A 25,849-nucleotide genomic window follows, 5' to 3' on the forward strand; every position below is an offset into this window, starting at 1 on the left:
GTAGTATCAATTGTAATGTCTTCTCTTTCATGTCTGTTTTTATTTGAGTCCTCTCTTTTTTTTTGTCAGTGAGTCTAGCTAAAGGTTTGTAAATATTATTTATATTTTAAAAAAAGCTCTTAGTTTCACTGATCTTTTCCATTGTTTTTTCAGTCTCTAATTATTTATTTCTGCTCTGATCTTTGGTATTTCCTTCCTTCTACTGACTTTGGGCTTTGTTTATTCTTCTTTTTCTAGTTCTTCAAGGTGTAAAATTAGATTTTTTGTTAATATTTCTTATTTCTTGAAGTAGGCCATTTATCATTATGAGCTTCCCTCTTAGAACTGCTTTTGCTGCATCCCAAAGATTTTGGTGTGTTGGGTTTCCATTTTCATTTGTCTCAAAATATTTTTTGATTTCTTCTTTGGCCCATTGTTCAGCAGAATGTTTAATATCTAAATATTTGTGAATTTTCCAGTTTTCTTCTTATAATTGCTTTCTAGCTTCATACCACATGGTCAGAAAAGATGTTTAATATGATTTCAATCTTCTTAAATTTATTAGGACTTGTTTTGTGGCCTAACATATAATCTATCCTAGAGAATATTTCATGTGCACTTGAGAGGAATATATATTCTGTTGCTTTTGGATGGAATGTTCTGGATATATCTGTTAAGTCATTCAGTATAATGTGTTGTTTAAGGCCAATGTTTCCTTATTGATTTTCTGTCTGGTTGATCTATTGATGAAAGTAGGGAATTAAAGTCCCTTACTATTATTGTATTGCTGTCTATTTCTCATTTTAGCTCTATCAATATTTGCTTTATATATGCAGGTGCTCCTATGTTGGGTGCATATGTGTTATATCATGTTGGATTGACCCCTTTATCATTATATAATGACCTTCTTTGTCTATATTATAGTTTTTGTTTTAAAGTCTATTTTGTCTGATAACTATAGCTACCCCAGTTTTCTTTTGATTTCCATTTTCATAAAATATTTTTTCCATCCCTTCAATTTCAGTCTGTCTGTAATTTTACATCTGAAGTGAATCTCTTGTAGACAGCATACAGAAGGGTTGTTTTCTTTTAGCCACTCTATGTCTTTTAATTAGAGAATTTAATCCATTTACATTTAAATTAGTTATTGATAGGTATGTACTTATTGCCATTTTGTTAATTGTTTCTGGCTGTTTTGTAGTTCTTCTGTGCTCCTTTTTTCTTCTCTGATCTCTTCCTTTCTGGTTTAATGACTTTTTTAGTGGTTTGCTTTGATTCATTTCTTTTATCTTATCTGTATCTCCTATAAGTTTTTCCTTTATGGTTACCGTATGGCTTACATATAAAACATATTACTTATATTTATAATAGTCTATTTTAAGTTGATAACAACTTAAATTTGATCATAATCTAAAGCTCTACATTTTTATTCCCCCTCCCATGTTTTACATTTTGATGTCACAATTTACATCCTTTTATCTTGTGTATCTATGAACAAATTATTGTAGGTATTTTTACTATTTTGTCTTTAACTTTCATACTAGCTTTATAAGTGATTAACTCACCATGTCCACATGTTAGATTATTCTGAATTTTACTATATATTTACCTTTACCACTTGGGTTTATACTTTGATATTTCCTGCTACTAACAGCACCCTTTCATTTCTACTTAAGAATTGCCTTTAATATTTCTTGTAAGGTGGGTTTAGTGTTGTTGAGCTCCTTTAGCTTGTGCTTGTCTGGAAAACACTTTATCTCTCTTTCAACTCTGAAGGACAGTTTTTTACTTTGAGCACTTTGAATATATCATACCACTTCCTTCTGTCCACAAAGTTATTACTGAAAAATCTGCTGATAGTCTCATGTGTTTCCCTTTGTACAACAAGATGCTTTTAAGACTTTCTCATTGTCTTTAACTTTTGATATTTAATTACAATGTGTCTTGGTGTAGGTCTTTTGGAGTTTATCTTATTTGGAACTCTCTGAGCTTCCTGGATCTGGGTGTCTGTTTCCTTCCCCAGGTTAAGAAAGTCTTTTGTTTTTGTTTTTTTAAATTTTATTTATTTATTTATTTATTTTTGGCTGTTTTGGGTCTTTGTTTCTGTGTGAGGGCTTTCTCTAGTTGTAGCGAGCCAGCACCACTCTTCATCACGGTGCACGGGCCTCTCATTATCACGGCCTCTCTTGTTGTGGAGCACAGGCTCCAGACACTCAGGCTCAGTAGTTGTGGCTCATGGGCCCAGTTGCTCCGCGACATGTGGGATCCTCCCAGACCAGGGCTCGAACCCATGTCCCCTGCATTAGCAGGCAGATTCTCAACGACTGCACCACCAGGGAAGCCCAAGAAAGTTTTTTTAGTCATTGTTTCTTCAAACAATTTTTCTGCCCCTTTCTCACTCTCTTTTCATTCTGGGACTCCTATAATGCAAATTTTGGTCCACAAGATGTTCCGTAAGTCCCTTAAGCTATCTTCACTTTGCTTTTTCCTGCTCTGTTTTTGGTGAGTTCCACTGCCCTGTCTTTGAGTTCACTCATTCTTTGTTCCACTTCATCTATTCTGCTGTTGAACTCCTCTATTGTATGTATCAGTTCAGTTAATGTATTCTTCAGCTCTGTGACTTCTATTTAATACTTTCTTATATTTTCTATCTCTTTGTTGAAATTCTCACTTTGTTCATTCATTCATCTTCTGAGTTCAGTGAGCATCACTGCAACCGTTATTTTGAACTCTTTATCAGGTAAATTACTTATCACTATTTTATTAAGACCTTTTTTATTGATGTTATTTCATTCTTTCATTTAGAATATATTTCTGTTTCTTCATTTTCCTTGATTCTCTGCATTGGTTTCTATGCAGTAAATAAAACAACTACTTCTTCTAGTCTTGAAGGAGTCATTTTGTGTAGGAGATGAACCTTATCATTCAACACTGCCTGAGCTCTTGGTTGTCTCTCAAGACTTTGTGATTGTCCAAGCCGCCTACATTATTCTTAGTGGCTCCCAGCATTTTAGGGTGTCCTAAGACCTGTCAGTCTCTCAAAGTGGGGAGAGTATCTTAGCATGCAGATGCAAGTTGATTGGAAGCCAGACACTAAGGGAACAACTTTTAAACTATACAAACATACCTCTTTCAGTGAGTTGGCATTTCTGTCTGCTGCCTCAGTGCTGAGCCTTAGGCTGATAGCCATTTGAGAAATGTTTCTTTGTTTGCTACCAACCCTTTGAAGCTGTAAGAACAAGCCCCATTGGTCACCAGAGGCAGATTATTGAGGGATGTGTTCTCTGGGTGGCCAACACAAAAACTGGGGCACCAGATGTGTATAACAGCTACCTTCTCTGAGATACTGACAACTTGGAGTGGGGCAAAGGGAGAGTGCAATGATGGTGCACCTGCCAGCCTCCCCAGTCTCTGGAGAGAATTATAGTCAGCACCTAGATGTGTGTTTAATTAGAAGCCTGCCCCCCAGGCCACATCTATAAAAGTAAGCTAACAAGTGTCTTTCACAGAAAGACTTGGGGTGCATTTCAGTCTACCACCTCTGTGCTGTTCTCTGGATGCAGTTGCCAGTTAAGAACTATTTATCACTTTTCAACAATCCTATAAGACCTGAAAACATGAACCCTGCTGGCCACCAGAGCCAGGTAATCCAGGGGCATTCCCCAGTCAGCAACCACAGAAAAGCACCAGACGTGTGTACAAGCTGCTTTTTGGGAGACACCAGCAACCTGGAGCAAGGCAGAGGGAGACTACAAAGATAACACTTCCCCTATGCCCCTATGAGGTCTCCGAAGAGAATTATAGTCAGCCCTTAGATATAGTTTTAATTAGAAACCTACCTCTCAGGCCATAGCTATGAAGATAAGCTAATAGTCCTCTTTTACAGAAAGACTGTGCCTGCTATGCCCTGGAGGTGCAGCCAGCTAAGACCTCCTCTTTCATCTATTACAGTCCTACAGGTCCAGTGAGTGCAAGCCCCACTGGCCACCAGAGCCAGTCAATCAAGAGGCAACCCATGGATGGCAGCCACAAAAAACAGGGTGCAAGATGAGTGTAGAAGGTGTTTTCTGGGAGATACTAGCAACTGGAGTGAGGCAGAGGGAGAACACAAACATGGAGCCCATCAGCCTCTGTCTTTGGAGTGTTTCAGTAGGCCATACCCTAGATGTCTGTTAAATTAGATACCTGCCCCTCAGGCCAATGCTTTGTTTTTCTTTCTTTTTAAATAATCAATGTTTATTTTATTTTATTTTTAAATAATCAAAGTTTACTTTATATTATTTTGGCTGTGCCACGTGGCTTTTGGTATATCAGTTCCCCAGCCCAGGCCACAGCACTGAAAGCACCAAATGCTAACCACTAGACCACCAGGGAACTCCCAGGCCGATGCTTTAAGATAAGCAATTAAACCTCTCTCACAGAAAGTCTGGGCACTTTTCAGTTGGCTTCTTTACACTGGGCCTTGGGATCCATGAGTCTTCACATGAGAGCCTTTAAGAACTGTTTCTCAGTTTGCTATAGCCTTGTGGGTCAAATGGACACAAGCCCCACTGGCTTTTGAAGCCATATGTTTTGGTGGCTCAGTTCTATATTGCAGGTCTTAAAAGTTGGGGTGATAGATGTGGGGTTCAAGCTGTTTACTCCTCAGGGAGAAGTGTGGGGTTTTGAATTCTCTCCCTCCCGATTGTGGGTTACTGTCCTGGGCCTGGGGTTTGTGGCAAGACTGTGACTCAGTCTCTCCTACCTGTTTCAATGTGGGTTTTTCTCTTGTTCACCTGATGTGTAGGAGTTGCTCAGCTAGTTTTAGGGCTTCTTTCAGAGGAAATTATTTTGTACGTAGCTGTAAATTCAGTGTTGTCCATGGGAGGAGGTGATTTCAGGATCCTCCTGTGTTATCATCATGAACCAGAACTTGCCTATTCATTTTTTCAATGGTGACTGTTAATGAGTAGAAAATTTTAACAAAGTTTTTTCATTTATGGTTATTGTTTTTTCTGTTCTAAGATACATTTGCTTATCCCTAAGTCACAAAAAATATTCTTCTATGATGTCTTCTCAAAACTTTATGGTTTTAGCATTTATATTGATGATCGATCTCAAATTAATTTTTGTGTATGGTGACTTTTGATCAAGGAAACAACAAAGTTATTTTCCATTTGAATATCTAGTTACTTCAGTATTCTTGAAAGGCTTTTCTTTCCCCCTATTGTATTACTTAGCATCTTTATTTAAAATCAAATATTCATACAAGTGTAGGCCTATTTCTGGGTGCTCTATTCTGTTCCATTGATCTATTTGTCAATCCTATGGTAGTACCACACTACCTTAATTACTGGCAAACTTAAATTTTGTATCTAATTTTCAGTGAGGTCAACTCTGTGGTTACAATAAGTAAGAGATACTTTTAGGAATACCATAAAACCTTGTTTCTATAATAATAAATTGAGCTTGTAGTGTAAGAATCTAACCTTTCTTTCTGGAAATGATCTAGGACACTCAGAAGTAGTCATCATTGTAGCCATCTTCACTGTCATTAATGGTTAAATTCAGTGGCTACTTTGTCACCTAAGGCATTTGCCTTAGTAAATACTTTATCACAATCAATAACAGGTGATAATTTGATTATTTGTAATGTTTCTCATACCGTGAAATAATAGAATCCCTCTCCCATTGGCAAAGAGATTAATACTGTGTTCAAGGCCAGGGACACAATGAAGTCAATCCCAGGATTCCATCTTTGTGGGTTGGTTTCTTGATACTACTTCCATATCAAGAACCATAGCAGTAAGCCACTGGCCAGAAAAACAGAAATCAAACCAATTGTCTTAACAGAGGTAAATCAATATAGGGAATTAGTAGAACTGGGTATATGAGAGAAATGAAAAGAAAACAAGGAACACTGAGATTACACAGAGCTAGTAACTACAAGAAGTGACTGTTCCACCTCTAGGGCTAGAGTAGAGGGAACAGAGGGAAGAAATTTGGGTTATTACAAACTAGAAAGTTAGGGGAAGTGTTCCACAGACCTAGAACCCACACCTTGAAGGAGAGGGTACTGCTCACCTGGTATGTCATCTCAGAAGCTCCAAGGAAGGGACTCCAAAGATCTGGGACCCAGATCGCTGAGAAGGGGGCAATATGACTGGTGCTGGTGCTGCTGAAACTCTAGTCTCTGAAACAGGTGCCAGCCAGCTAGTGCTTGTACCTCAAAGGGGGGTCATGAGAGAAGCTTGTTCTGGGAGTGTGTTTCTCACTTGTCAGTTCCTTTACCAACTGCTACTGCCAGGATGAAGAGTTGCCAGGTTGACACTGACAGGAATAATGAGAAAAACAAGAAGTAGCATATTTTCTCCTATCCTTATCTTCTAGATGCTCTCCAGTACCCTGTATTTGCAATATCTAAAAGAGAGCCAACTAACAAAGGAAAATGTGATTTGCAGAATCTCAAACCCTGCACCAAAAAGCTGCTTATAGGGCTTCCCTGGTGGTGCAGTGGTTGAGAGTCTGCCTGCCAATGCAGGGGACGCCGGTTCGTGTCCCGGTCTGGGAAAATCCCACATGCTGCGGAGCGGCTGGGCCCATGAGCCATGGCCGCTGAGCCTGTGCGTCCGGAGCCTGTGCTCCACAACGGGAGAGGCCACAGCAGTGAGAGGCCCGCATACCGCAAAAAAAAAAAAAAAAAAAAAAAAAAAAAATGCTGCGTATAGAATAGTGGGTTTGGAGCCGAAAGACAATAGGTTAATAACCAGCACATAGAGTATGTGTAGGGTGAACTTTAACAGTTAAAACAATTTACACCCCCAACACTGTTTGAAAGATCCTGCTGCTCCACATCATTGCAGTTATGGGCTAAATGTTTGTGTTCCCCCAAATTCATATGTTGAAGCCCTAACTTCCAAAGTGATGGTATTTGGAGATGGGGACTTTGAAAGATAATTAGGATTAGATGAGTTTGTGAAGGTGGGCCCTAGTCTAATGGGATTAGTGTCATTATAAGAAGAGGCACCAGAGAGCTTGTCTCTTTCTCTCTCTTCCTGCATGCACAAAGGAGGTCATGTCAGCATACAGCAAGATGGCAGTCACCTGTAAACCAAGAGAAGAGGCCTCAGAATGAGATCTATCTGCTGGCACCTTGATCTTAGACTTTCCAGTTTCCAAAACTATGAGAAAACAAACTTCTGTTGTCTAAGCCACCCAGTCTGTGGTATTTTGATATGACAACCCTAGCAAGCTAATATACTTGCCAATAACTGGTACAGTCAAACTTTAATTTTTGCCTAATGAATGTGTGTGTATTATATTTTGTTTGCTGTTCTCTTCTTATTAATGAGGTTGAATAATTTTTCATATATTTATTGGCTTCTGGATTCCCATTCCTGTGAAATTCCAATTTTTGTCACTTTTTCTATTAGGTTGTGTGCCTTTTTCTCATTGAATTTTTTTTTCATTCTCTAAAATTGTCTTTTTAAAGAGCTTTATTGATGTGATTGGTATATAATAAAATGCATATATTGAAGTGTACAATTTGACATATGTATATACCCACGAAATAATAGCCAAAATCAAACAAATGTACATGTCCATCACCCCCAAAATTTCCTCATGCTCCTTAGTAATCCATTCCTCCTTCTATTCCCCATTGCTAGGCAACCACTGATCTGACTGCTATCAGTATAGGTTAGTTTACTTTTTCTAGAATTTTACATAAATGGAACCATACAATATGTTTTCTGCTTTCTTTCAGTATAATCATTTTGTGGTTTATCTATTACATTGTGGTCATTAATAGTTTGCTCCCTTTTGTTGTTGAGTAATATTCCATGATATGGATACACCACAATTTGTCTAACCATATTTGTTTATGAACATTTAGATTGATTCCAGTTTAGGGATATTACAAGTAAAATGGCTATGAACACTTGTGTACAACTCTTTGTGTTGACCTATGCTTTCATTTCTCCTGAGTAAATACATAGGAACAGACTGGCTGGATCATAAGTAGATGTATGTTTAATTTTTTACAAACTGCTAATTTGTATTCCAAATTTTTTGTACCATTCTACATTGCCACCAGTAGTGTTTTTTTTAAAAGCAATATCAGTCTTTTTTATTATTATTATTATTTATTTTTGTCTGCGTTGGGTCTCCGCTGCTGTGCACGGCCCTCTCTAGTTGCAGCGAGCGGGGGCTACTCCTCGCCGTGGTGTGCGGGCTCCAGGCATGCGGGCCTCAGTAGCTGCGGCACACACGCCCAGCAGCTGTGGCTCGCAGGCTCTAGAGTGCAGGCTCAGCAGCTGTGACGCACGGGCCCAGCCGCTCCGCGGCATGTGGGATCCTCCCAGACGAGGGCCCAAACTCGCGTCCCCCGCACCGGCAGGCAGACTCCCAACCACTGCACCACCAGGGAAGCCCCGCCACTGGTAGTTTTACTTGCTTCACACATTTTTGCTAACTGTTGGTGTGATCTGTGTTTTGGTTTTGTTGTTGTTATTGTTTTGTTTTGGACTTTTTGATTTTAGCTATTTTAGTTAATATATAGTGATATCTCATTGTGGTTTTAATTAACATTTCCCTGATGCTTTTCTAATAACTAATGATACTGAGCACTGTTTCAAGTGCTTATTTTCTATTTGTAGATCTTCTCTGGTGAAGTGTCTGTTCAACTTGTAAGCCCAGCTTTAAGGGATTGTCTTCTTATAATTAAGTAGTAAGAGTTTTTTATAAACTCTAGATATAAATTCATTGTTGGATATGTGTTTTGCAAATATTTTCTCCTAGTCTGTGGCTTGTGTTTTCATTTTCAAAACAATGTCTGAAAATGTGTTTTATTTATTTTGATGAAGTCCAATTTATTGCTTTTCTCTTTTATAGTTTTACTTTGGGTTGTAATTAAGAAATCTTTCCAAACTCAAGGTCACTAAGCTTTCCTCATTTTTCCTTCTAGAAGTTTTATAGTTGTAGCTCTTACTTTAAGGTCTATGATCTACTTCAAATTAATGTTTGCATGCACTGTGAGGTAAAGGTCAAGATACTTTTCTTTTTTTAATCCGAAGCCAGCTCTTCCAACAGCGTTTGTTGAAAAGACTATCCTTCCCCCATTGAATTGCCTTGGCACATTTGTAAAAAATCAACTGGCCATATATGTGGGAATCTATTTCTGAATTCTGTTCCATTAACTTATATGTCTATCTTGATGTCAATAACACAATATCTTGATTACTGTACCTTTATAATTCTTGAAATCATGTTGTGTAAGTACCCCAAATATATTCTTTTTAGTGTACAAGTTTGTCCATTTTTTGGTCAGATTATCCCTAAGTATTTCATATTCTTAAAGTATTTCATATTTTGGTGCTATTATAAATGGTATCATTCTGATTGTTCATTGCTAGTATATAGTAATATAATTTATTTTATGTATCAATGATGTATCCCACAGCTTTGCTAAACTATTTCAAGTAGACTTTTTTGTAAATTCCCTAGTTTCTACATAGGTGATCATGTCATCTGTGTACACAAACAGTTTTCCTTTCCAATATATGTGACTTTCGTTTCCTTTCTTTTTTGCACCATCTTGAGCCTCCAGTGCAGTGGTGATTAGAAGAAATGAGAGTGGAGATCTTTGCCTTGTTCTCAATCAGAAAGAAATTATTCAGTCTTTCACAATTAGGTATGATGTTACCTTGAGGGTTTTAATATATGCCCTTTACTAGGATGATGAAGGTCCCCTCTACTCCTAGTTTGCTGAGTTTCTGTCATTTATAGATATTGGATTCCATAAAATGCTTTTTCAGCATCTATTGAAATGATCATGTTTTTTAATCAGTTAATATGGTGAATTCCAATAATTTATTTTCACTGCTAGAATAATCCCACTTGGTCATAATGTTTTATCCTCATATAACATTGGATTCAATTTGCTAAACTATTGTTAAGAAGTTTTGCTTCATGTGGGTTATTAGTTCATGACAGTTATTAGTCTATAGTTTTCCTGTAATGTCTTTTTCTGGTTATGGTATCAACAATGCTGACCTCTTAAGATGTTTTGGGGAGAGGTCCTTCTTCTCTATTTTATAGAAAAATTGATGTATAAATTGTACTATTTCTTCTTTAATATTTGGTAGAATTCACCAGTGAAGACCTCTTGACCTGGTGTTTTTTGTATGTTTTTAATTACAACTTCAATCTTTTAAATTGATATAGGGATATTTGGGTTATCTGCTTATTCTTGAGCGAATTTTAGTAGTTTTATCTTTCAAGGAATTGTCCATTTCATCTATCTTGTCAAATTTATAGGCACAAGGTATTCATAATATCTCCTTATTATCCTTTTAGTGTCTGTAGAATTTGTAGTGATATCCAATTTCTCATTCTTGATATTGGTAATTTGTTTCTTCTTTCCTTTTCACCCAGTCAGCCTGGCTGGAGCTTAACAACTGTATTGATTTTCTCAAAGAATCAGCTTTTGGTTTTATTGATTTTCTGTAATGATTTTCTACTTTTGATTTTATTGAGAATTTTTTTTAATCTTGCAGCACCACTCCTTGAGCTTCTTTTTTTTAAATATTGATTTATTTATTTATTTGGTTGCACTGGGTCTTAGTTGTGGCAGGCGGGCTCCTTAGTTGTGGCATACGAGCTCTTAGTTTCAGCATGCACATTGAAGCTAGTTCCCTGACCAGGGATTGAAGGCGGGGCCCCTGCATTGGGAGCGTGGAGTTTTATCCACTGTACCATGAGGGAAGTCCCAAAATTATTTATTTTTTATTATTTCCTTTCTGCCACTTACTTTGGGTTTAATTTGTTTCTCTTCTTACAGTTTCTGAATATGGAAGCTTAAGTCATTCACTTAAGACCTTTCTTCTTTTCTAATGTGGACTTTAATGCTATAAATTTTTCTCTAATAACTACTTTAGTTAGAGGAGTGACATCAGCATCATAGTGGCATGAGACACTCTCTTTGTCTCTCCCCTTCAATTTACAACCAGTAAAAATCCATAACTCAACAAAGGTGCCTCTGTCCAACACATCAGGACACACATGTGTACATCTAAACATGGGTGGACTGGAACACATAGAGGAGGTGGACTGGAGGAAGAGCAGAGGCTATACCAGTAATCCCAACCTCCAGCTGCAGTGGCTGAGTCTGCTGGTTGCAAAGGTGAGGTGGCACACATGACTCCGACCTTCTTGCTACAGCAGTGCCCACTGCCACAGGGAAATGGCTAGCAGCAGCAGCATGCCTTGTGACCCTGTCTCTCCAGCTACAGAGGTACCTGCCACTCGAGCCTTCCACCACCCACAGAAGCAGTGCCCCACAACCCAACAACTCCAGATGTGGCAGAGGTGCCCATGACTGTGGCTACCTCCCTCTCTTCCCCCTCCTCTCACAGCAGCAGTTCCTATAACTCAGGCAACTCCAGACTTAGTGGAGGCCACACCAACGCAGGGCTCCAGGTGGCAACACCAGCAACAGCAGCAAGACCAGCAGCAACAGCAAGGCACCAGTGACCCTGGAGGCACAAGCAGTGACAACTAGGGCATAGGGTGACACCTCCAGGAGAGGCAGAGGTGGGTGGAAAATGCCGATTCTTAAACACAGCCAGGGGCAGCTCACGTTAGAAAAACCAAAAACTTGTGCAATAGCACCACCTACCAAAAGAAAGGCCGTAATTACCAATCTATCAATCTATCAAATTGTCAAAATCAAGTTAAAAAAAAAAAAAGCTCTACCTAAAGAAGAGAGGTGTTTGGTGTTCACTACTTCAAATTCTCAGGCAGAGAAAAAACTCATCAAGCACCATGAAAAACCGTGGGAAAAAAACATGTATAAACAATAAAATACTGCTCAGCCATGAAAAAAGGAGAAATGTTGCCATTTAGGACAATATGAATGGAGCTTGAGGATATTATGAGAAATGAATCAGATAGAGAAAGACAAATACCATATGATTTCACTTACATGTGGAATATATATATTTAAAAACCTAAAATAAACAACCAAACCAAACTAAACATAGATACAGAGAACAGATTAGAGTTACCAGAGAGGAAGATGTGTAGGGGGAGGGCAAAATGGGTAAAGGTGGTCAACTGTACACTGGCAGATAGAAACTAAACTTTTGGTGGCGAACATGCTGTAGTGTATACAGAAGTCTATTTTTCATAATGTATACATGAAACATATAATGTTATAAACCAATGTTACCACAATTTAAAAAAAAAGAACTGCTTTAGCTCTATACCCAAATTTTGATATTTTGTGGTTTCATTGTCATTCAGTTCAAAATACTTTCTCATTTTCTTTGTGATTTCTTCTTTGACCTATGGGTTATATAGAAGGACAGTGATTTTCCAGATAGCTCTCTGTTACTGATTTCTAAATAAATACTATTATATTAGGAAAAGATATTTTTTATTTGAATCCCTTTAAATTTATAGAGAATTGTTTTATAGCTATAAATACGGTCTATTTTGGTAAGTGTTTCATGTGCACTTTAAAACATGATGTCTTTTACTCTGGAGATAATTTTTGCTCTGAAATCTACTTTGTGTGATATTAATATAGCCATTCCAGCCTTCTTTAGATTAATGTTAGCACAAAATATCTTTTTTTCCCATCCTTTTAGTATGGAAAATCATTTGTGTCTTTCAATTTCTTTTAAGTTGGATCTTACTTGTTTATTTATTCTGAACATTTTTGCCTTTTTATTGGGTACATTCAATGTGATTTTGGGGGGGTATTGTTGGGTTTAAATCTACCATTTAACTATTTGTTTTCTATTTGTCCCTTCTGTTTTTAATTTTTTTTCCACTTTCTCTGCCTTCTTTTTGATTATTTTTATATGATTCCATTTTGCATCTTTGTTGGCTTTTTTAGCTATTCCTTATTCATTTTGGTTTTTTATTGGATGCTGTAGGGTTTATTGTACACATCTGTAACTTATCTGTTTGCCCTCAATATTGTATAATTTCATTTATAGTATAATAACCTTATAGCAGTATACTTCTATATTCCCTCACATAGCTTTTGTACTATTGTTGCCATACCTTTTACTTCTACATATTTTATAAACCTTACAATGAATTGCTATTATTGTTGCTCTAAATAATCAGTTATCTTTTAAAAGAGATTTAAATAATAAAAAGGCATTTTATATTTATACACATATTTATCATTTCCAGTGCTCTTCATTTTTTGTGAAGATCCAGATTTTCATCTGGTATCATTTTCAATCTGATTGCCAATTTTTACTTTATATATTTGAAAACATATTATTAGATGCATTCAAGTTTTTAAATTCTCTTCTTGATGAATTGAAACTTTAATTATGAAATGACGATCTTTCTCTGTAGTAATACTTTTTGCTTTCAAGTCTATTTTGTTTCATATTTAATATAGCCATATCAGGTTTTCTTTGACTTAATATTTCCATACAATTTCTACCCTTTTAATTTCAATCTTTCTATTGCCTTATGTTTTAGCTATGTTTCCTATAAGTACCATATATTTGAGTTTTTAAATTTTTGTTATTTTTGTCTAGTCTGAAAATCTTTGTCCTTTAATTGGAACATTTAGTCTATTTACCCTTATTGCAATTAATAATATATTTGAGGTTTTGCTTTCCATCTTGCTTTGTACTTTTATTTTCCCATTCTTTCCATGTTTTTTCCTCTAGTTTCTTGCCTCTTTACGTTTAGTTTCATACTTTTTATCATTCCATTTTCCCCCTTCCACTGGTTCAACAGTTATACATTCTGTTTGTATTTCTAGTCAGTTTTCCTTTGAAATTATAACCTGAATGTTTAATTTATACAAGACTAAATTTAAGTAAATACTTTGTTCTTTCCCCAGCTCACAGGTAATTGAATTCATAGATTCACTATTAGGCAGTATTATTACTATTTTATACAGCAATGTGTATTTACCCTATCTTTATCTTTTTTCCTTTTTATCAGAGGTGCTTGCATCTTGTATTCCTTTCCTTCTGATTTAGGTACATTCCTTAACATTTCTTTTAGTGAGAGGCTACTGGTGATTATATACTCAATTTTTGTTCATCTGAAAACATCTATATTTCATTTTTGTTCTTGAAAAATATTTTCTCCAGATATAGAAATCTAGTTTGGTGATGATTTTCTTAAACCGCAATAAAAATATTATTCTATTGGTTTTTGGCTTCCATTGTGGCCATTGAGAAGTCACTTGAAATTTTAACACCTATCCCTCTGGCTGCTTTTAAGATTTTATTCTTTGCTTTCTTCACTTTCACTATGAGGTGTCTAAATGCAGGTTTCTTTACTTCTTTCTTTGTTTGGGATTTCTTGGGCCTCATACATCTCTAAATCACTGTATTCATCAGGTATCTTGCAAATATTGTCTATGCCTCTTCTCTATCTTCTCTTCTTCTGTAATGCTGATTAATCATATGTTAAACTTTCTCAATCTATTCCCCATGAGTCTTTTTTTTTTAACATCTTTATTGGAGTATAATTGCTTTGCAATGGTGAATTAGTTTCGGCTGTATAACAAAGTGAATCAGCTATACATATACATATATCCCCATATCTCCTCCCTCTTGTGTCTCTATCCCACCCTCCCTATTCCACCCCCTAGGTGGACACAAAACACCAAGCTAATCTCCCTGTGCTATGTGGCTGCTTCCCACTAGCTATCCATTTTACATTTGGTAGTGGACATATGTCCATGCCACTCTCTCACTTCGTCTCAGTTTACCGTTCCCCTTCCCTGTGTCAAGTCCATTCTCTACATCTGCATCTTTATTCCTGTCCTGCCCCTAGTTTCTTCAGAACCATTTTTTAATTTTTTTAGATTCCATATATAGGTGTTAGCATAAGGTATTTGTTTTTCTCTTTCTGACTTACTTCATTCTGTATGACAGACTCTAGGTCCATCCACCTCACTACAAATAACTCAATTTCGTTTCTTTATATGGCTGAGTAATATTCCATTGTATATATGTGCCACATCTTCTGTATCCATTCATCTGTCGATGGACACTTAGGCTGCATCCATATCCTGGCTACTGTAAATAGAGCTGCAATGAACATTGTGGTACATGACTCTTTTTGTTTTGTTTTTTGTTGTTGTTTTTTTAAACATTTTTATTGGAGTATAATTGCTTTACAATGCTGTGTTAGTTTCTGCTTTATAACAAAGTGAATCAATTATACATATACATATATCCAAATATCTCTTCCCTCTTGCATTTCTCTCCCTCACACCCTCCCTGTCCCACCCTTCTAGCTGGTCACAAAGCATTAAGCGGATCTCCCTGTGCTATGTGGCTGCTTCCCACTAGCTATCTATTTTACATTTGGCAGTGTATATATGTCCATATATACACTACCACTCTCTCACTTTGTCCCAGCTTACCCTTCCCCCTCCCCATGTCCTCACATCCATTCTCCAGTAGGTCTGCATCTTTATTCCCACATGACTCTTTTTGAATTATGGTTTTCTCAGGGTATATGCCCAGTAATGGGATTGCTGGGTCGTATGGTAGTTCTATTTTTAGTTTTTTAAGAAACCTCCATACTGTTCTCCATAGTGGCTATATCAATTTACATTCCCACCAACAGTGCAAGAGGGTTCCCTTTTCTCCGCACCCTCTTCAACATTTATTGTTTGTAGATGTTTTGATGATGGCCATTCTGACTGGTGTGAGGTGATACCTCACTGTAGTTTTGATTTGCATTTCTTTAATGATTAGTGATGTTGAGCATCCTTTCATGTGTTTGTTGACAATTTGTATATCTTCTTTGGAGAAAGGTCTGTTTAGGTCTTCTGTCCAATTTTGGATGTGGTTATTTGTTTTTTTGATATTGAGCTGCATGAGCTGCTTGTATATTTTGGAGATTAATCCTTTGTCAGTTGCTTCATTTGCAAATATTTTCTCCCATTCTGAGGGTTGTCTTTTCGTCTTGTTTATGGTTTCCTTTGCTGTGCAAAAGCTTTTAAGTTTCATTAGGTTCCATTTGTTTATTTTTGGTTTTATTTCCATTTCTCTAGGAGGTGGGTCAGACAGGATCTTGCTGTGATTTATGTCATAAAGTGTTCTGCCTATGTTTTCCTCTAAGAGTTTTATAGTGTCTGGTCTTACATTTAGGTCTTTAACCCATTTTGAGTTTATTTTGTGTATGGTGTTAGGGAGTGTTCTAATTTCATTCTTTTACATGTAGCTGTCCAGTTTTCCCAGCACCACGTATTGAAGAGACTGTCTTTTTTCCATTGTGTATTCTTGCCTCCTTTGTTGTAGCTTATGTGACCACAGGTGCATGGGTTTATCTCTGGGCTTTCTGTTTGTTCCATTGATCTATAGTTCTGTTTTTGTGCCAGTACCACACTGTCTTGATTACTGTCACTTTGTAGTATAGTCTGAAGTCAGGGAGCCTGATTCCTCCAGTTCCATATTTCTTTCTCAAGATTGCTTTGGCTATTCGGGATCTTTTGTATTTCCATACAAATTGTGATATTTTTTGTTCTAGTTCTGTGAAAAATGCCATTGCTAATTTGATGAGGATTACACTGAATCTATAGATTGATTTGGGTAGTAGAGTCATTTTCACAATGTTGATTCTCCAACCCAAGAACATGGTATATCCCTCCATCTGTTTTGTATCATCTTTAATTTCTTTCATCAGTGTCTTATAGTTTTCTGCATACAGGTCTTTTGTTTCCTTAGGTATATTTATTCCTAGGTATTTTATTCTTTTTGTTGCAATGGTAAATGGGAGTGTTTCCTTAATTTCTTTTTCAGGTTTTTCATCATTACTGTATAGGAATGCAAGAGATTTCTGTGCCTTAATTTTATATCCTGCTACTTAACAAATTCATTGATTAGCTCTAGTAGTTTTCTGGTAGCATCTTTAGGATTCTCTATGTATAGTATCATGTCATCTGCAAACAGTGACAGTTTTACTTCTTCTTTTCTGATTTGTATTCCTTTTATTTATTTTTCTTCTCTAATTGCTGTGGCTAAAAATTCCAAAACTATGTTGAATAAAAGTGGTGACAGGGGGTCACCTTGTCTTGTTCCTGATCTTAGTGGAAATAGTTTCAGTTTTTCACCATTGAGGACAATGTTGCCTGTGGGTTTGTCCTATATGGCCTTTATTACATTGAGGTAAGTTCCCTCTATGCCTACTTTCTGGAGGGTTTTTATCATAATTGGGTGTTGAATTTTGTTGAAATCTTTTTCTGCATCTATTGAGGTGATCATATGGTTTTTCTCCTTCAGTTTTTTAATATGGTTTATAACACTGATTGATTTGTGTATATTAAAGAATCCTTGCATTCCTGGGATAAAACCCACTTGATCATGGTGTATGAACCTTTCAATGTGCTGTTGGATTCTGTTTGCTAGTATTTTGTTGAGGATTTCTGCATCTATATTCATCAGTGTTGTTTGCCTGTAATTTTCTTTGTTTGTGACATCTTTGTCTGGTTTTGGCATCAGGGTGATGGTGGCCTCGTAGAATGCGTTTGGGAGTGTTCCTCCCTCTGCTATATTTTGGAAGAGCTTGAGAAGGATAGGTGTTAGCTCTTCTCTAAATGTTTGCTAGAATTCACCTGTGAAGCCATCTGGTCATGAACTTTTGTTTGTTGGAAGATTTTTAATCACAGTTTCAATTTCAGTGCTTGTGATTTGTCTGTTTCCCCATGAGTTTTTAACTGTCATCTTTATTGTTCATTCATTTCTGTCTCTGGCAAATTTCTTGTAAAGTTATTTTTAAGATTACATATCAAGAAAAGCATGGCATACAAGAGAATACAGTTGTAAATTTGATAGTTCCTTTCCTTGAACATGAAACTAGATTTATTTTTAATGTGATGACTTTCACAGCCTTCAACTTTATCATAAAAGATTGCATATTTTATGTCATACCACTTAGCATCCAGCATACGAGTAAATAAACTTTGTTTTGGAAATAAAACTTTTTACTAAGGAGTTTTAGAGCCACAGAGTCTCTGTTCTCATCACAACAGATTAGCCAATCCTCACAATTGATCTCTCTCTGGAGATCAATATATATATATATATATACACACACACACACACATATATACATATATTTATATTATATATAAAGATCTAGAGATATATAGCATATTTATATATAGAATATTTATATTATAAATATATATTTATATATAGAATAGTTGTACATATGTTTATATATATTTATATATATAACAAAGAACTACCAAAAAAGTAATTTAAGGGTATAGAAATTGTAGCTAGCTACCATACTCTAAAAATGTGGGGTTTGGGACTTCCCTGGTGGCACAGTGGTTGAGAATCCGCCTGCCGATGCAGGGGACACAGGTTCGTGCCCTGGTCCGCGAAGATCCCACGTGCTGCGGAATGGCTGAGCCCGTGAGCCATGGCCGCTGAGCCTGCACGTCCGGAGCCTGTGCTCCGCAACGGGAGAGGCCACAACAGTGAGAGGCCCGCGTACCAAAAAAAAAAAAATGTGGGGTTTATAATTTTCTGCCTCTATAATCATATATGTTCTGTAAATGGCTTTACCCTGAGATAATCGCAACCATACAGAATTCTGCAAATTGAGATGAAACATGGCCTGGAGGGAGGAAAATAGCAAGAAATATGCAAAAGGCAAATGGGCATTTTAAGAAATTACTCAAAAACAACAGAAGAAAGATTCTGGCAAATAATTCCCCATAGTCTCAAAAATTACAGACAATATGATTTTATAGTGATTTGAAAACATCAAAGAAGAAATTAAAAGGTCCAGAGACAGGTTATTAGAAAACAGAAGAAAGTGAAAAGTTTGCTATGCTGATATAAATTTAAAATAAGAATATTGCAACAAAAGTCAAATGAGGGGGGAGAGAGAAGCAGTATAAATAAAAGAACTATGAAAATATAAAATTAAAAGTAAAATAAGGAAATGTAACAAAGTAAATCTAATATCTACATAATTGACGTTTCTGAGATAGAAAAGAAAAGAAATTAGAAAAAAAAGTGCTAAATATATTATTTTTCTTACCTAAAGAAAGATTTAAACCTGTCTTGAAAGTATCCATTGTCCCCATTCCCAATTTTCCTACTTTACATAAACTTTTTTATTTTCTTTTTCAGACAATAACATTTTCTCAGAATATAAATTATGAGGCAGTAGATGATTATTTCAAGTTGCAGTAAGTAAGACTTTTAAAAGAGCCTACTCAATATTAAATATGCTACTCAGGTTACTGACTTATATGTATTCTTTTATTTAAATGACCTCATATCCTTTTAAATATCCAGATTTCAAATTCCTTTAAATGTCTGGAAAGATGTGAAAATGATATTCTGTATAAAAATGTAAAATACTCCTTTAATTAAATGAAAACATGACCTATCTGATGGTGCTATTCATCCAACTGAAGGTGCAAAAAACACCAGGCTATTTCTGAATTCAATAATTTTTGAGCACCTTTTATCATTCATTCCCATCCCGAAGTCTTTACATATTATCCTTAAGCAAAAACTAGAACTCTAATCCCAAAAAGTCTTTAATTATGAGTAGAGTCAGATAAAACACCATCTCTGAATCTTGGAATAAGGTAGCACCTAAACACTTAATTTCTGGAGGAAGGTAACCAACATGGAATTGTATCTTAAGGCATTAGGTTATCATTATGTCCCGACTCAATATGTTTTCTGGAAAGATAGCATTGTTCTTCTAAGGAAAAGTTCATTTTTCTTTAGGCTGCTACTCCACATGAGTTTGAATACCCACTCCATGCCAAGCACTCTAGGTGCTCAAAACACATGGTGAACAAGAAAGATAGAGTACTGTTGTCGTGAGATATCTCTAGTGAGAGAAGAGAAGAAACAAGTAATCAAGTAAATAAACAAGATGGTCCCAAATAATTATAAGTGCTATTAAGAAAAATAAAGCAGAAAGAAGCAGTAGAGAGTGACCAGGAAGTGTAAGGAAAAATGCTACTTTAGACACAGTAGTCAAGAGAGGCTCAATACATCCCTTCCTCCCTAACTCACCAACTTTTCTCTTGATTCTTCTAATGTTGTGGGTTCCTTTGGATATTTTTGGTTTTGTGGATATTTACTCAGAATTCTGTTGCTGTACAATATATATCAAATTGTCCAGGATACTTTAGGTCAGTCCGAGACTTGAGAAAAAATACCAAAAGCTTTGAAATCAGCCATGGCAGAAAAAAAAAATAAAAATCTACCTATAAGTAAAATTATGTAGAAAATTGAAGATGCAATATTTACTTTGGTGTCCTTTTCTTACAGATCTATACTATATTACTGAATATATCAACTCAAAGTTTCCATCAATTTGGGGAAAAAAGCCATAGCTGGCATAATTATAAGATGCTTCCTGTTTCAAAGGTGTTAAAGGAAATAAAAAATGTATCTTAGAGTTGATGAAATATGGTACAGTGATTTAAAAATATAAAAATGTGCTATTTGTATCCTCACTTATTTAGTACATTTTATATCTTAATATATGATAAATATTAAAATATAATGAATATTGGAAGGAAAAGAACATTTGTTTGTGGTTAGTGTGTTTGTGGGGTTTTTTCCCCAAATTTTTCAAAAAGTAAAAACCTTACTAGGGGCAGGGAAGGAATAATACTTTCGATTTTTTTTCTTCTGTAATTTTTGAGCCTTCCTATTTTGCCTGAGCACAAAATTATTCACTTGCATTTCATAATCTACAAAGGCATTATGTCTGATCTCTCTTTTGCTTCCAGTCAGATCATATTATGCAGCATAATGTGGCTCAGAAAACTAACTTCATAACTTAATATCTATTGTTCCAAAAGCATTATCAATAGGAGGAAAAAATCTGTAGAGGCTAGAGAAGGAACCTATGCAATGGCTATGGCCTTGTAATACTGTCAGGAAGCAGGGCAAGATGTCAGCAGCAAAGCCCCATCCTCAGGAGACTGAGGGTGTGAATGAAACAGAGGGCTTGAAATGCTGATAGAAACTCATTTTTATTTCCTTTTGTGCCTATCCTATGCTGGCCAAAATATGGGATACCATGAGTTGGGAGTGACTTTAGGATATGACCACAATGCATCTTAGCAGAAACTGCGAACTGTCACCACCACCACCACCAGGCCTCTAGAATTCCTCATGAGTGGGGGGGGGGGGGGGTGGCAGTTCAATCACAACATATTAATGGGACTTTTCATCTATTCTGCACAAAGGGACACTCATGGCTACCTCCCTTGTGATTCTATAATCTCCTGTACGTGTTGTTTCTCCTAGATACCAGAACACAGGTCTTCTGCTTGTTCACATTAGACCTAGTGAACATGCAAAAACGTGTCCAGTCTCCCAAAAGGTAAGTGACATTGGTAGAAAACTGAAAATTTTACTTCAATAATACATGGGTGGTAAAACTAAATAATACATATTAACTCCATTCAATACCACTCCCCCTAATAGGTAGCAACATTTTGTAATGTTTCACTGTAGAGAGAGCATAATTTTACTTTGGAAAAGGTTAGATTACTGCCCTCCATGAGTTTACCATTGGAATATAAATGCTTACAAAGATGTAAAATTATTAGTTTTTGAACATAAATAAAATTGTGTAGAGGAAAACTGAAATTAATAAGAACAGCTAAAGTTGGATATGGTTTGTCAGAGAAGACTGCCAGTCATATCCATATTTATGCTATGTTTATTTATTTTAAAAATTGGATCGGGCTTCCCTGGTGGCGCAGTGGTTGAGAGTCCGCCCTCCAATGCAGGGGACGCGAGTTCGTGCCCCGGTCTGGGAAGGTCCCACATGCCACGGAGCGGCTGGGCCCGTGAGCCATGGCCGCTGAGCCTGCGCGTCCGGAGCCTGTGCTCCGCAACGGGAGAGGCCACAACGGTGAGAGGCCCGTGTACAGCAAAAAAAAAAAAAAAAAAATTGGATCATTTCTTCATTCAAAAAATTTTATTGTGTGCCTACCACGTTTCTATGTTTCAGTCTGTGTGCTAAGTAATGGGAGTTACAAAGATGAAAAGAGTCTCTTCCAAAGGGGAAAACATAAACTAGTGTAAAAGAATGTGAGATATACAGTTACCAAATAGCCCAGAGAACAAAGTAAGCAATTTTGATTGGGAGGGGAAAGGTGAAAAGAAGGTGATACGTAAAATGATTGTTGAAGAGTAAGTAGAAGTTGAGCAGGAAGAGGCATATACAAAAGCACAGCAATGTGATATAGCAGTGGGGTGTTCAGGCAATCACCCACCACCACCTCCTTTGAGTCTTTGTTCCACACTGAGGGATGCCTCCTCTCTTTATTCCTTCTCATTCCAACTAATAATCAATAAACATATATTGAGCGCCCACTATATATCAGGCATAGCACAATGGGGAATACCTACATGAAGAATTCAAAGTTAAATGAGACATAGTCCCTGCTCTTCAGGACCCCAGCACCAAGAACCTCTTCCTACCAGGGCAAGGTTCCATGAATTTAAATGTATTTATTTGGCTGCACCAGGTCTCAGTTGCAACACACAGGATCTTCATCGATGCGTGCAGGATCTTCATTGCATGTGGGATCTTTTCAGTTGCGGCATGGGAACTCTTAGTTGCAACATGTGGGATCTAGTTCCCTGACCAGAGACCAAACCCAGGCGCCCTACATTGGGAGCACGTAGTCTTAGCCACTGGACCACCAGGGAAGTCCCAAGGTTCCATGAATTTAAAGGGAGCCTTGAACTGAGGCAAACGTGATCCATCCTTGAGCACTGCTGACACACACTGCTTCCCCAGGAAATTGCCTGCAGGTACATACTGACCACTCCCCCTGTTTATCCACCATGCTGCCTACCCAGCTTAATTCTGCTGAGGAGGCAAAAAAAAACAGCAACCTAGCGAGTTCCTGCCTCAGACTTGGTCTGCATTTTCTATCTTCAGCTCCTCGACTGCTCTACCGTATTCCATATAAGATGCCTTCCTGAAGCACCGTGGTTTCCTCCATCTTTTTCCTGTCTAATTTATAGATTTGTTAGGGATTCTCATTCACCCTATCCTGCCCAGCCCAGGCATTACAAAAGCATGTTAACCTAACCTGAGTTCAAATCCAAGCCCTACCACCTACTGGCTTCAAGAAGCTCCTAAACACTCAGTCTCAGCTGCCTCATTTGTAAAAGGGGAAATATAATATCCATCTCACAGTAGTTATCTACTTTGTTGAGAGTATTAAATAAGATTATTTGTGTAAAATTCCCAGAATGATACCTGTCACAGAGTAATTATCTAATATCACTGGTTTCTTCCTTGGCACACCCCAAGACATGGACCGTTCAAATCCAGCCACCATCTGTGCCCATTTCAGGTAGTTTGTATTGACCCACCCACTGAAATAGAATGGAGAGTATGCCATATAGTAGAAGATAATGGACTATGCCATAGCCCTTTGGCAACAGGAAAATGTGGCCTTGTGGAGGTAGGTCCTCTAGCTAGCCAAGAAAATAAAAACCTGTACACAACTACAAGGTATGCTATCAATCACAGGGACCCTTCTTTGTGCTCCTATCCCCACTGGTAAGCAAGTCATCGGCCTCCCAGATAAATATTATAGACAGAGGGCCCACAGACTTCTTCTCTAGTTGGATGAAGTTAAGCCCTTGTTAAACCTGCTGGACCAAATGGACCATGGACTGAGCCATTTGAACATGAGCCTGCTGTCTTTGTTACTTAGTCTTCATAGCCTGCAGCAGAGCAGCAAATAGAACTGACAGCACCAACAGGGCTGCATCTCAGTTTTTTAACTGTACACCAAGAACCAGAATGCAATGAGGCCACCCTAGTAAACCAGTCCTCAGAGGGTGTTAGTAGTTCCTTCCAAGATGAAGTTTCCCAGGGACAGATGACTACACTCTGTCTAATATATTGTCTACCAACATTTCTGTGTTGAAGGCCTTTAGAATTCCTGTCTCCGTTCAGTTGTTCTGTCCAGTTCGAGGGAATATGCTGTGTCTGATTCTGAGCTAAGGCAGAAACAGTTTTACCTGTCTCTGTACTTAAGAGAATAACATTAAATAAAGAAAACTACTACATTCATTGTTTTCATTTGGGCTATATGTCAGAATTTCTCTGTTAGGTGTCCTGTCCCAAGGAAAATGTGTCAGCCCTCCAGCAGTGGGTACCCTACAAAACAGTCTTATTCATACTTCCCACATTCTGTACCCATGCTCCTGTTCCAGAGCCACCTGCAGGTCAACTCATGTATTTTAATCTGAGTCATGGTTGTTAATTCTGAGACTAGGAATGATTTCTGTGAACTAAGACCCATAAAAGAAGAGATGTTACAAATAAGATCATCAAGTGATGGTGTGTCCTAACTATGAAAAACTTGAGGACCTCAGCCAGCCATGTACCATATATGGATAATTTAGTAAAGATAAAGGGCAGACACATGTTTCTAAACACATTTGATGGGAAAAGATTTAATAATGATGGACAGCAAGGACTGTGGGTAGAGTTGTTGAGAGAACAAATCAGGTCCTATGGGTGAGGTCAGATAGTTCAAGAAATAAAATCCATGAACTCCTGCTGTGGAGCATGCCTTTCAAATGAAGACTGAAAGCTCCTGGCTTAGCAGGTGCAATTCTTTAAATCCATCAAGCTTGGCTGGACATCATTCTCTAACCCCAGCCTCCTGATCCCCAAGGGTGTTTTTAGATTTGCCTTGTGGAAATATGCAACATACAGGACATGTTTAAAACAGAAGGCAAGTATCTAAATCCCAATTAGAAAGCCTGGGGTGGGGGTTGGAGAGGTGGGCAGGGTAGACAGTAGTGAGTAAGGTGTCCTGGAGCCAGGTAGAAATATAGGTAGCTTATCCCAGTTGAGGAAGAACCAGGACCCTGACTCTAAAAAGAAGTCAAATTCGTGTTTCCATAACATCTTACGGAAAAACCTGGACAAATTTTTTGGCCCACTCACTATTACAGAAACCTGCCATGTGAGTCAGGTGCAAGCTGGAACTACAGAGTTGATAGTCATGGTTGCAGAGGTAGTAGTGAGCGATCACATCGAAGTAAGAAAGCAGAGACCCAACCTTTGGGCCTTGTGAGCAGTAAGGGTGAAAGGAAGCAAAGAAAGAAAAAAGTGATCGAAGAAGGAGGAAAACAGCACAGAGCAGTATAACAAAACTCTACATTTAAAAGGTTATTTCAAATCTAAAATGTAATTGCTTTTAGCTGTAGTAATATTCTAGATCATGTGAATTAGAACCACTAAACTCATCACCTAAATTACTTTACTTTAGGTGTTCCAAATATCTGTTGGCTGTGATGCTAATAAATTCATTGCTGTTAAAGGGCAAGTATATTTGCATTTGACTTGTCTTATTCTTTATGTTTAAAAACGAATGGTGAACTATACGGTAATTACTAGCAATAATATTAGCCCAATGACTGACATGTCCATATGAAATCCATTCATTATAAGTTGATAATTTGTCCAAACCTGACTTGTTTGAACTTTTTTGCCAAGTCAAATATTACATTTGAATCATATTCAAATATTACATTTGGATCAGACAGACTTAACCTCTATCTCCATTACCAGCATTTTTCTCTACCTTCCCTTTTCATAAGCCAGTTTCCATCCTTTGCATTACCTCCCTCAGCTCTTCAGTGTACAACTCATTTCCAGAGAAATGAGAGGGAGAAAAACTTACCTCTGTTGTCCATCCTACTCAAACCAGTTATAATTTCATTTCTGTCAGAGAACTGCTTGTAACCACAAGAGAGAAGCCTCAGTTTCCTGCACCTTTTTCCATGAGAAAGTTTTTTAGAGCAAACCTAACAGAACCACAAGTGTTTCCTTCAGAGAATCCCAAGGT

The 25,849-nt window shown here is 37.3% G+C and overlaps 1 protein-coding gene across 1 annotated transcript in view; it reads left to right on the plus strand.

Moving 5' to 3' along the window:
• CATSPERE (catsper channel auxiliary subunit epsilon) overlaps window positions 1-25,849 on the plus strand; it is a 245,410-nt gene that overhangs the window by 160,027 nt on the left and 59,534 nt on the right. The window contains exons 12-14 of the mRNA XM_060010760.1: window positions 19,107-19,165; window positions 21,261-21,336; window positions 25,271-25,323. Coding sequence (XP_059866743.1) covers window positions 19,107-19,165; window positions 21,261-21,336; window positions 25,271-25,323 — 188 coding nt within the window. The remainder of the gene's footprint in view (window positions 1-19,106; window positions 19,166-21,260; window positions 21,337-25,270; window positions 25,324-25,849) is intronic.

This window comes from Delphinus delphis, chromosome 1, assembly GCF_949987515.2.
Source record: "Delphinus delphis chromosome 1, mDelDel1.2, whole genome shotgun sequence".
NCBI lineage: Eukaryota > Metazoa > Chordata > Mammalia > Artiodactyla > Delphinidae > Delphinus > Delphinus delphis.